We start from the raw sequence: 12,658 nt of genomic DNA on the forward strand, positions 1-12,658 counted from the left end.
GATGTTCTGGTTTCGCCGTCATGATATTCTGAAACAAACTAAAGCCTTATGAAATCTATATATTTCATAGAGCATGGTTTGAATTATTAGCAGCACTAGTTTTCCCCATATGTGCAGGCCTGCCACGGCAGCCGAGGTTGTACGCTTGGGGCCAAAAAGGTGCACTGCCAGGTTAAACGGGTGTCATATTTCGAGACGTTGCAAAAGGATACAATTGCTTTCCCGCTCCATGCGGGTCTCCTTTGGTGGGCCGGGCAGGTTCAGTATGACCAGCTGAGCGTCGTGCGATTTGTTGACTATAACCTCGTTGAGCTTTACAGCCGTGTGCATTCGTCTCACGTTGCCTTCATCACTGGTGGTACGGTGGTTATAATATTTACGGTTTGAATAGTAACCAGTCGTGCATAAAGAAAGAGAAAAATAAATAGTGTTATTAGTAGTTTTGCAGATTTTCTCCAGATTCGGGGGGGTTCTTATTGTTGTATATTGTTGTAACACTTTTCGGCAATCACTCGCCTAACTTACGGCTTATAATTAGCTTTACTAGGTGATTTGGGTGTTTCTTCCCCAGCATTTTTCTTGCCATCTTTGCCGGGAGAGGCCACGTTGTTGCCAAGCTTTGGTGTCGTCTCCTTCTGCTCGGAAGAGTTCTCATTGGCCGACTCGTTATCGTTCTCACTCTCTCTGGTGTCCTTATCCTTTTCGGTTTCAGTCTAGTCTCGGAAGTATGTTTGGAAATGGGGAAGCGGGTCCGTCAAAAGTAGACACCGAGATGGAAATAAGTTGGGATAACGAGACAGGAAATTATTAGCAAAAAATGTTAGATAAAAATTAAGCTTCTTGTCAAGGTCGCGACGCGAAGCGTCTGATGAGTTAAAAAGCAATTACCTCATTTTTTTCCTCGCGCTCTTCGTCGTTGAAGATGTCCTTGTTCTCGTCCGGATCAGCGAACCGAACTTTAGATGCCGTCTTGGCGTTGCTTTCGATGTGATGATGATGATCAACAATTGCTTGTACCTTTTATATTAATTTCGGCATGAATAAATTGCACGAGTAGAGAAGAAGAAACAGAGTATATATCAGCAATTAGCAGAATAAACCTATTCGTACACGCTGTTAGCAGGGCGATTATTTTGATTGATCTGTTGGATGGATCCAAATGGCATTTTCCATGCCACGGGTACCACCGGATATGAAGAGAGTCTTTGAATCAACTTGGTTGTGTCGGGCAAAATTGACAAAACACAGCAAGATACGGTTCCATTGGAAATTAAAGTACAGGTTCGTACTTTAATAAAGTTTTATGAAATTCTTACTCGACCGGGGTTCTAATTTCATGATTCTGTTTATCACGCAATTGAATTATTTTCAATCACTGCCTGCGGTATCCAGAAGGCCAACATAGATCCGTACATGTTCCTGTGCAGCTGTCACCTTCCGTTACAAGAGCAGCAGCTCAGTGAACAATGGTGCTATGTATGACAACGTCTACAGTTACACTGTACTTCCAATGTTATCATAACCGCGGCACAAAAAAGTATATTGGCAATTACCCGTCACCTTTTCGTTGAAGCCGCTCTCCAGTATCCGGTAAGTTCCTGTGTCTAGTCTCGTCTTCATAACCGCGAACTATGCGATATTGACGATGGAGACGAGAATAGGCACGTGTCGGTTGTTTTTTTTTCTCTCTCTTATGCTTTGGTTACTCTTTTATATGGCAGAAATGGCTGATTCCTTTTTAATATGGATTGGTAATTCTTGGGAAAGAATAGAAAAGAAAATTTTCCGCAACTGTCCCTGGACGCCTGGTCACCGCAACTTTCCGTCGGGCCACTAAACCAAGCGATGGGAAAGTTTTCTTTTCTACCTTCCGGCAAAGTTAAATGAGGGAATAACAGTAGCGATAAAAGTGTAATCAAATTACGGGGGAAACATGAATGGTGGACGCTACTTGAGAGGTGAATAAAGTGAGAGAGCTAAAATTAAAGTGAGAAAAAAAGAAACGAACACTTGGGAGGAAAGATAACATGACATTTTGACGGTTCAAACGATCGACTGGACTTGGTATGTTGAAGACAATAAAGGAATTATGCAGCGAAAAAAAAACGCGTAACCAACAGACAGATCTTGCAATAACGATTGTGTTGAAGAATATAAAAATTAAAGCTTTCAAAAGGAAAGAAATGAAGCTCTAGTGATGTTTTATGATGGTGACGTTGAAAACAACACGAACATTGACAAAAAGTTTTGTAATGATATAAGCGAGTGCGTTTATTTCGTTCGGTGTACTGATATGATAATGAATGTGAACAATGAAGATGGTTTCCGTTGAAATAACTTATTGGCTACATTAGGTCAAACACTTAAAACACGTATGATAAAATTAACTCTCGTTACCTTTTTCTATTCTATTGTAATAAAATATTTATACATGTTTATTTTGCGGGTGAAATCTTACTGAATTCTTATTCTTTTTTTATTCTTTTTTTTTTCATCGCACTTTGAATTCTCGAAGTTGCTTGCCACCATTGCGTATTGGCGATGGCTTTTATAGGATACCCAACACTAGGGGAAGTAAGTTATGCCACCAGGCGGTGGTGGCGGCGAAATTTGCTTACCCCTGCGTTCCCCTGCGCCCAGCGAGTAAAACTTTGGCCATAAATTGTCAGCCCAAACGAGCATTCTGTTTAAAGTTTACCGATACGGGCTTGTTCCGCCCAGACCGTGTTTGTCTTGTGGATGATATCCCAGTTGTCGTGTATGTGTGTGTAAAGTAAATAGAATCCCAACGAGTGAGATGTTTAGGCCGTAGTTGATTGCTCTATCGGAGCGAAAGGGTTTGACAGCAAGCTAATCAGTGTTGGAAGTTGATACTGTTCTGTTTCAGTTGCGCTCACAGTAAAAGGTTACCGAACGAAAACAGCAAATGTTATCGTTTACACTCTTTGTTTGATATCACATGTGACATTTTATGTGACAGTAAACGGGAGGCAAAAAGTTTGTGAGCTAGTCTGTGCTAATACGGCTTCCAGTTCATTTTCACGCAACTTAACGAAAAGAAGGCATTTCTGCAAAATTCCAATTTTAAAAGTTATCATGCCAAGAATAAAGGATAAGTAGGTATGTAGCAACAAAAATAAAACAAGAAGGACGTTTCATGTGACTTCCGTAAAAAAAATAAACTATTGGCAATATTCAGCTCAGCTAACTTCTTTCTACGTTTTAATTGACTAAGGTTGACGAGACTCCTAAATGCATAGATTTCATGTTCCGGTCTAATACATACCAAAAGTATTATTCTCCAGGATTGTTGTTTATGAAATTCGTCAGTCAAACGTTATTTTAGAAACGTTATCTACTTCTTATTATAAGTGCGAAATTCTGTAACGCAGTTGATATGCGTTTCTGAGGTGTGTTCGGTTTACATACTCGCTTTCATGGAGACAGATCAGAGAACCTATGCTGAATCTAGAATACGCCTCCATAGAACTTGGTTTCGGGCTGTCCTTCTCCAGTTGCACCCTACACCCACTGCTCGTCCATCCTTGTCGACAGCATACATCCAACGTATGCGTGGTCTCCATCGATTCATGTCCGTCGAGCGCCACCGGGAGAATCAGCATCCTGTAGAGCGTAAATTTCATGTGGATCTGTAGGCTGCGGGACCCAAGCTGGCTACGCAATCCGTAATAAGCTGCGTTCGCTGCCTGTGAAGGCCTCCTCTACAGCTCTTCGATTAACACCGATGATAGCGATGTTGTCCGCAAAGCCTAGATGATGGTGGTACTTTTCTGCACACCTGTCCTTTGTATAGCACCTTTCAAGGCTATATGTTCGAGAGTCTGCAGACCTGCAGACTGAAGACCTTCCAACGGGTTTGAGTTTCGCTTCATTGATAAACCATGTTCAAGTATAATCTGCCATAATTCATTGTGTTTCACTGAATCGTACGTCGCCTTGAAGTTTTACAAGAAAATGATGTGTCTGGCAGGTGTGTTCTTGAGACTTGTCGAGAATCTGTCTCAAGGTGAACATCTGGTTCGTTGTGGATCGTCCTGTTCCTGCAATGGCCTCAGACTATGGAACAGGATACGGAAGAGAATTTTTAATGCGGAATAAAGGAGGGTTATGCCTCGATTGTTACTGCAGTCAAGTCTGTGTCTCTTTTTATATTTGTTTATTTGTGTTTGTTTGTTTATTTATTTATTTGTGTATAAAATTTATCTGACTGATAGTCTTAATGAACTAGTATAAAACTAATATATGATATTAAAAACTTATACGTGCTAGCTTCTTTTGCTATTTAAACGAAGGTTCACCAAATTCAAAATATTCCTCCACTCGATTAAACATACTAATGCATGAGGCAATAGGTTCATTACGACCAGAGTTTGTGCGATGATAACGGTCGTAAGGCTCTATGTGGTGCATGAAAATTCAACAACTAACTGTCATCACCTCTTGTGCTGTTCAGATCTACTTCAGTCGGTTCATCGATCCGTCCATCAACTTCCCGAGTGTACTCTGCACTAACTCCGCCCGCTGATAGCCTCTGGATGTTATGACATATCTTCCTCGTCGATCTCGATTTAAAAACATTGAATTTTCTCTACCACGAGACAGCGATCTGAATTGACGTTTCGCCCTCGAAAAGATCGCGCAAAGATGACGTCTGAAAAATGCCAGTCGCAGATCAGCATGTGGTCGATTTGGGGGCAGGTCCCCCTATTATGGTGTCTCAAGGTTTGCTTTTGAATGTCCCGACGTGCAATTGACTATTCCCCTGACCATAGTGAAGTTCACTAGCCTTAAGTCGTTGTCGCTGGTGGTAGAGTGGAGGCTTTCTCTACCAAGCGAAAGCGAAAGGATTTGTGCCGTCCGATCTGCGCATATATCCCCGACGACAATCTTTATGTCGTGTTCTGGGCACTCTTCATACGTTTTCTCAGGGAGCTCGTAGAACTCCTCCTTTACGTCGTCGGTTTTATTGTTTCTCGGCGCGTAAACGCTGATAAGGCTGTATTTGAAGAATCTACCTTTGATGCTCAATACGCAAAGAGTCATCAATGGGCCTCCATCTAATCACATACTTAATTTGTGCCATAGTAGCACAAAACCGACGCTCCGTTCCACTCTGTTGCTGCTACTGTAGTAGATGTGGTAATTATTGTATAATTCGGCTAAGAATCCAATTTAAAATTAAGGATGGCGACTTCCGGTTTTACTAAATACTTTTTCTATAAGGGGGAATGTTTCGTGATGGGTTGATTATTTACTAATATTTATACAGATTTTATTTTGTGTGTTCTGCCGCAAACGTTGATACATCAACGCTATTACATACGTTATTTCGAATTCCTGATGGTTACTTCTAGTTTCCGGGAAACTGCTTGAATGATCAAATACATTTCCATACAGAAGTTTCTTTACACGCATTTGTAATAGTGATGAAGCATTTTAGTAAAGAGGTAGTAATTGTCGAATATTTGTTTTAAATAAATAATTTTGAGAAAAAGGCTAAACTAGCTATCTGAGAGGTATGTTGTACTCGAAAGTTCTATATAAGACCAAGTGGGTCGAATGTTGTTTAAAACTAAACTCATTGTGAGAAAGTGACGGCGTTAAATAAATAGAATATGTAAATTGTTTGAGATGAAAAATATTTGTAATCATTGAGAAAGTAATAAAATTACCTTCCAAACACAACCGAAATTGTTAAAATAGGACTTTCTCATCAAAAGTAGGGAACAACGATATAAAACGCAAGCTCCCCCCTTCTCCCTTCCTAAGGAACAACGTTAACATTGCAGTTATGTTTATCACAAATAACAAATCTTCCATCTAGTTACATACACTATTTAGTTGGTAATGCACTGCTATTTTTTAATTTTGTATGAACTGTTACACAAAAACGGTAAAACTCCTCTAAAGAATGATTAAATCGCAATTTCAATCTACCTGGGTAAAACGCCCTTGATGCTGTATAATATTTGCCCCAATGCAAAAGGCCAAAATGCCCCTACGAGAGCTGCAAATTTTCGACAGGGCAAACAATAAGGACAAAAACAGAATTTTCACTGTCTCAATTGAAACTGGCCTTCAGTGTCACCCGTGTCAATTTTCAATGAAAGTCCGGTAATTTAAAAAAAAATGAGATGTCTGATTTAATGTCGAAATTATTCGATCTACTTCGACGGGTCAGGTTCGGGTTTGATGGAAAAAAAATTTTCGGGTTCGGGTCCTGTTAGGGTTTGAAAATGTTGGGTTTAGGTCTGAAAACCCGAAACCCAAACCCGAACAAGTATTTTTATAAGATAATGTTGTCTATTTCATGCAACAGTAAAAATCACTAACATTCCAATACCATTCGAAGCTTAAAGCTTCAGGGCATCCTCAAATTGGTACAAAAAGTCAACCCGCCAAAAAAATATCGGGTTCGGGTTCCACACAAATAAAATTTTCGGGTTCGGGTTTGATCGAAGAAAAAAGTTTCGGGTACGGGTCGGGTACGGGTTTGAAAAAAGCCAAACCCGACCATCTCTAACGTCCATGTCAACACTACACAAACAGTGCGTTTCGGCAACAACCCAAATCCACGGGAGATATTTCGTTTCCCTTCCCTTTTCCATTTTTTATTTGCCTATAACAAATATCGTGTGACGGCTTCCTGTTTACCAAAGCTCTAGTTCAAGTGAAAAAAAATGTAAAATAATTCAAGTGTAAAACAATGCATCTAGAATTTTACCTTTTACAAAAATTGACAAGAAAGAAAAAGAAAAAAAAAAACAGTATGCACAGTAGCACAGTCATTATAAAAGGTATAAATTTGGTGAAAGTTCTCTTACAGGGTCTAGCAATTACGCTGCACATGAAACTGGACGACTCCTCGTTACTTTTTTACATCGTGTCTTAGCTGACAGTTGATTTATGTACTACTTTTGTAATCAAGTTTTATCCGGAAGATGGACCTCGAATAGAGACATAGTGCTGTGGTTTTTTGTTACGAGCTGCAAACGGCAGAAGGAAAAGTTTCTGAGCTGTCCGATTTTCGTGTGCAGAGGTTTTGTATACGTACAGTTGAAAGATAACTGGAGACCGGAAGTATCAAAAAATCTGATTCAATCTGATCGAAGCGTCAGATTCTGAAAGATAAACTTCAGACCAGATCGTACAAGATCCGGAAGGATGAAGGCCTTTCGGTGAGGTAGAAAAAAGAACGAGTAACAAGAGCGAAGGCGCTGGTGAAGAAAGCCACGTTTACCACCGAAAATCTATTCACCGTACAACAAACTCGTGAATAAGCAGAACGACTGAGTTTAGTTGCCAGAAAGAACACGAGAGAAATCAGCGTTTTGAACGTCCTCGAACCATGAGCATGTCATCATTTTTGTACCGAGTCCAACAGGAATCGGCGCTGGCTTACAAAGCCAAGAAAATCCTGCCGTATGTTGAAGGCCGAAGTCTGCTTAAAAAACATGAAGATGTGAAGCGACATTTGACTGCAGCCTAGGATAAAATACCACAAGGGCACCTGTGGGCCTCGTTTGATGTGTTGCTCGATCGTCTCGGGCGTGTGAGTAAAACTCACAGGCAAACATTTCGAACTTGAACAGTGTTTCAATTTAGCCCTTTACTTGTCGGACCGTGTAGCAAAAGCGCTTTGATAAATTTGGTTGTGAATACTGTTAAAAGTTGCCCTCTAGGTCGCTAAGAATTTTTAGTAAATATGTTATGTACAATACAATTTATTCTGCCAATCATCAACATAATCCTTCATGAGATCAATAAGATCATTCAGAAAATCAAACGCTTCAGAGTTCATCAGGTGTTAAAAGAATATGTTTAGAATTAATGTGTATGCACTAATATATTTTGTCAATGATATGAACGGGTTTTGAAGTTATCTTCTCTTGCTTAGAAAATATCCTTATGAAATCCTTTGAAGTTGTTTGGTGATTTGGATGATTTTTCCATCAAATGATAGATTATTCAGACAGTAGAAAAATTGGTTCACTACACTCCATCCTCAGACTGTTGCACTTCTGTTACATCACTCTTGTAGAATTTAATTTGAATAAAGCATGCACTAGTATGCTATGTACTAGTAGCATATTCTCTTTTTGCTTTCAAGCCTAGAACAAATAATTTCTACATAGGGCGATGTGTTGCATTGTGTCTTGTTTTATTTAAGTTCAACACTGAGTACACAGGTAGCAGCATGTTGGCGATGAAGTTAGAAACATGAAACCAGCTGGTGAAGGTTGAGAAACGACACAATGGCCGCATGCAACACGGTTCTACAGTATAGTACTTATAGTTGTCAGCATGAAACAAACATAGTTTACTATATTTGCAGGCACAAAATCTACTTTAATTACATTGCTTCGCAATTTGAAACTGCCACTTGCGTCGATGTGACCGTACAAGATTCTACTTCCAATCAAATCAGAATCAGAACAAATAATTGCTTGAATATAACCTGTTGATTATGGATTCAATCGATGCAACCAGTAGTTTCAAATGGCAGAGCGGTGTAATAACAAGGTGAGTTGTTTTTCGTTGGGATGACTCCTGGTATGATATAATGGTAATGATGTTGATGATGATAGCACGATGATTATATGGTATAGCCATGCCATGATGCAGAATGAATGTGTAATCGAAACAACTCAGCCGATTCGTGTTCGCCACCGATTCGTGGGTTGAAGTGAAGATGATGTGGGATGCTCGAAAGGAGCCGGTACGGTACTTTTTTTTTCTGCGTTGGCTACTAGCCCTGATGAAGGATTTGAACAAGCTAAAGAGCGGCTTGGCGAAAAAAGAAGAAGAAGAAAAGATGGGTGTTGTTGAGAAGTGACCATCGACGGGACCCGTGCTGTGTGTTGGCCTATTTTCATGACTGTTGTAGGATTACAACCCATGGATAGGTGAGCAAGTACCAGCATGTTACATCGATGAGCAGTAGTTGGTAATAGGCTTGATTCAATTCTAAATTCAAACGAGAACGTTGCGGTAGTAATGGAAAAATAAGTGGAAGCTTCAAGCTTTTCTACATATTTTAGAATCAAAACACAAGCCGGTCTATAATCCCTATCCGCTGGAGAACCGATAGTCACTTAACAACGATGGATGCTGATGCTGCATAGAACGATGAAGGCACTACACCGAAAGTTGCACCATATCATGCAGTCGAACTGATGAAGTGTATGAAGTGATGAGCGGTTTTTAAGAGCGATGAAAAAGGACAAAGAATGTAAATTAAAATGTTTGCCCATCAAAACAACTCCCCTAATGCGAAGAGTGCTTTCTGCGGCAAAGCTGCAAGGATCGCTATGAACTCGAAATTGTTGATCGGGCTAGTGGATCGTACAAAATAACTACTTCAACTAAACTGTGAGAAAGTTTGCTTTGCTTTCTGCTTTGCTGAGGCACGTATTCGGTAAAATGTGGAACGAAAAGTTAAAAAACAAAATGAGCGAATGAAGAAAACTGGGGGAAAACTAGTGCTCTTGCTCATGGCGTTCGGTTTCGCTATCATCTTTACCAGGGGTGTTCGGTCCTCTCCGTTGGCGGTGGGTTGGCTGAACTCCACCATGTTATCCACCTTAATTAATTGGGTTGCGAAGTGTTTTCGTAAATGTGCATTTCCGGAATTATTTTGGGGGGAGAGAGAGAAAGAGAAAAGGCAGACGCAAAAAATGGGAATGGGAAAAGACAATAATTAAGATTGCATTTGATTTTTTTTTCTGTTGGTTTTCGATGGTTGTCTAAAGTGTGGAACATTTACTGTTTGAATAGCAATAATAACGACCAATTGCTGACATTTTTAGAAGCAAACATTGTCCGTTTGAAGACACACAACTATATGGCATATATCGAGATGTTGAATTTTCTTCAGTTTGTGATATATGAATTAGTAACTAGGGTAACGGGGGTATTTTGGCCCACATGCATATTTTGGCCCACCCGGTAACATTTTACACATTTTTTCTGATAAATTCAATGAATATTAGAAACCTATGCATGCAACATTGAATAACACACCTAAGAATCATACTACACTATAATTTTCGGCAAAAAACTGGCTCTAGGTAGTGTTATTTTGGAATTAGTTCATACATACATAGTTCATACATGACTTTGAACATGGCTGAGTCAACCCAAAGTCAAGAGGAAGTGGTAATATATAAGTCAACGTCCGGAAGCTATTGTAACAAATATGTATGCTTTTAAAACATTTCGTTGTTGTAGTAACATCAATAAAATATCATAGAAACAGTTTGTATACTCTAACATGTTGAAAAAAGTTGAAAAAGTGGTTAAATGCATGGCCGAAATATGTTTGCCTCTTTCTGAAGCCAACATATTTTGGCCATGCCAAGTTTTACCATCTCTTCGATTACCGTTCGACCGTTGCACGTGAACAAAGAAGCAGCTTGTGACAATTTACAGGTAATTACTACGCAATTTATCACATTTAACGATATGAAATTGGATGAGAATGCCTGTTAAACCGCTATAAGCCAAGTCATTTCATTTTTAGATGCCTAAAGTTTACAAAAATTCACAGCAGAAGGATGTTCTCCTCAAACCCACTATTTTTGCTCTAAAAATACCGATGATGATCTTAAATATAATTAGTCCGAACTATTTCCATACACGTCTGTAGATATAAAGGTGGGCCAAATTAAAAATTTGGTGGACCAAAATGTGTTTTTAGTACTTCGTAGAAATTTTGATATTTCTAGGATATTTTTCAATATATTGCATTGTTAAACGGTGTATATTAAAATAGACACTTTGCTTTTAACAATGGTATAATAGAGTAGGTATTTATGTTGTAAAGTTGTGTTTGTTTTTAGGAACTGTGAGAACACTTCCCAAAGCTGGCCAAAATACCCCCGTTACCCTAGTAGGTACACATTTTATTAACAAATTTTATATATTCTTACCTTCAACTTTTTATCAATCACCTTACAACCAATCTCCTTGAAATTTTGTTTTGTATAAAAGGATCATTCTGAAAAACCTTTTATACTTCAATAGTTTAATGACCGTGAAATAATCTCTAACGACTAATTCATTTTCGGGAATAAACTAACACAAACATTACGTGTCAAAATAAAACTTATAAAAAAAGAATGCTTATCAAAACATGTCGCCACTTAGGATTACACGAATACAAAGAGAACACACTGTATGAGCTAAGGCTTACCGTAGCTCGAGGACAACGAATTTGCTGAACCAAATATGAAACACGAAACAAATATTTTCACGTCGGTTAGATCGTTTTACCCACTCTCATCTCAATTTATGCCACATACTGGCTTCGTCTTCAAAGTACAACGTGTACATCAACGTGCTTCAGTTGGCTGAACTTTTCCAGAATATTGCCATGCTCTACTCAGATTGCGACGGATAATTTGTTTTTATTAGCGTTTCTTTTTCATCCTAGACGACAAAAACTTCTTAGTCACGACAGGGATGACTGATACGTGGAATCCATACCCATTCCTAGTATCTGCGCTTTTTTTCGTCAGAATATCTATTCTGTACCCCGCGACTATACTGCCAAGCCATATATAGGTTCGACTTTCGGAGATTTAAACGGTACGTGTCGAAAGTATTGCATAGAGCAGATAAAGAAGCTAGATTGGAAAAGTGATACTTACGACATTCTCCTTCTCGCGCTTGTTGAGCCGCAACTTCCGGAGCATCTGGTTGCGCTGCTCCATCATTAGGGTGCGCTCGTAGGTGTACGCCGAGATATCGCTATCCATCTGTGGCGGAAAAGAACGGAGAAGAAAAGAAATTAAAATCAAGTTGAAGTGGACCACTAGAGGAGGTACGCGGGTGAAACTTTTATGATCGGGTCGAGCTGAATCTCGCTATATCCTTGTTCGTCTTCGACTAGAAAAGGCGGTTGCAAATATAAAAAAAGTATTTCCTCGTGATGTACGAGTTTCCTTTTTTTCTAGACTCTGGTAATGAGTTTGTAGAGTGGGAGTTGTATGGGTTCAACAGGTAAAAAAGTCAAATTTTCCCGTAAACATTTTTCACTGCACTTCGATGAAATGATTACAAAACGATATTGAATACAATGGCGTGGGCAACAAGTTTCAAGTTTCACTAGAGCCTTAATAGCAACATGTTGAGTAAACTTCTTCAATATAAAATGACTATTCTTTTATTCACTTTTGATTGTAAGGAATAAGCTTTTCAACCTGAAAAGCAAATAGAAAGAAGCTCCAATATAAGCTTACATTCCATACGGATAAATTGTGTTAAAACTTTTCTTGTTACGCGAGGGATATTAAATGTCTGTCCTAGTAAGAAAAAATAATAATTCTGCACACACCAGCGGGATTATAGAAACAGCGCGCTAATGGAGTTCAAAGTTTAGCAACATATAATCGTACAGTGGCAGATGTTTGCTAGTACTGGGAGTAAAACTTGTTCACGGTTGTGAACTAGGTAGTATGAGCTACGTTAAATTGGGTCCAGTTTTGTGAAGCCCTACGAGTCGTTGTTTTTTTTAGAATGGTTCCCTGCTGGTGACAGGTTTATGTGGTTTGCTATCGTGTGCATTCGGATTTTCAGTGGTGCAATATATTTTTATAACCGCTGGTGTTGAATTACGATCGGGCGCATTGGATGC

General features: G+C 39.2%; 1 protein-coding gene across 7 annotated transcripts in view; it reads right to left on the bottom strand.

Moving 5' to 3' along the window:
• Positions 1-12,658, bottom strand: part of LOC129724986 (solute carrier family 12 member 4) — a 318,737-nt gene that overhangs the window by 18,793 nt on the left and 287,286 nt on the right. For 4 of the 7 annotated variants that reach the window (XM_055680331.1, XM_055680327.1, XM_055680325.1 and 1 more), the window contains 5 exons: positions 11,673-11,780; positions 9,545-9,604; positions 889-1,017; positions 526-713; positions 213-352 (listed from right to left, as the gene is read on the bottom strand). In XM_055680331.1, coding sequence (XP_055536306.1) covers positions 213-352; positions 526-713; positions 889-1,017; positions 9,545-9,604; positions 11,673-11,780 — 625 coding nt within the window. The remainder of the gene's footprint in view (positions 1-212; positions 353-525; positions 714-888; positions 1,018-9,544; positions 9,605-11,672; positions 11,781-12,658) is intronic. The other 3 variants (XM_055680328.1, XM_055680330.1, XM_055680329.1) reach the window with 3 other exon arrangements.

The sequence above is a fragment of the Wyeomyia smithii genome, chromosome 2, assembly GCF_029784165.1.
Source record: "Wyeomyia smithii strain HCP4-BCI-WySm-NY-G18 chromosome 2, ASM2978416v1, whole genome shotgun sequence".
Lineage (NCBI taxonomy): Eukaryota > Metazoa > Arthropoda > Insecta > Diptera > Culicidae > Wyeomyia > Wyeomyia smithii.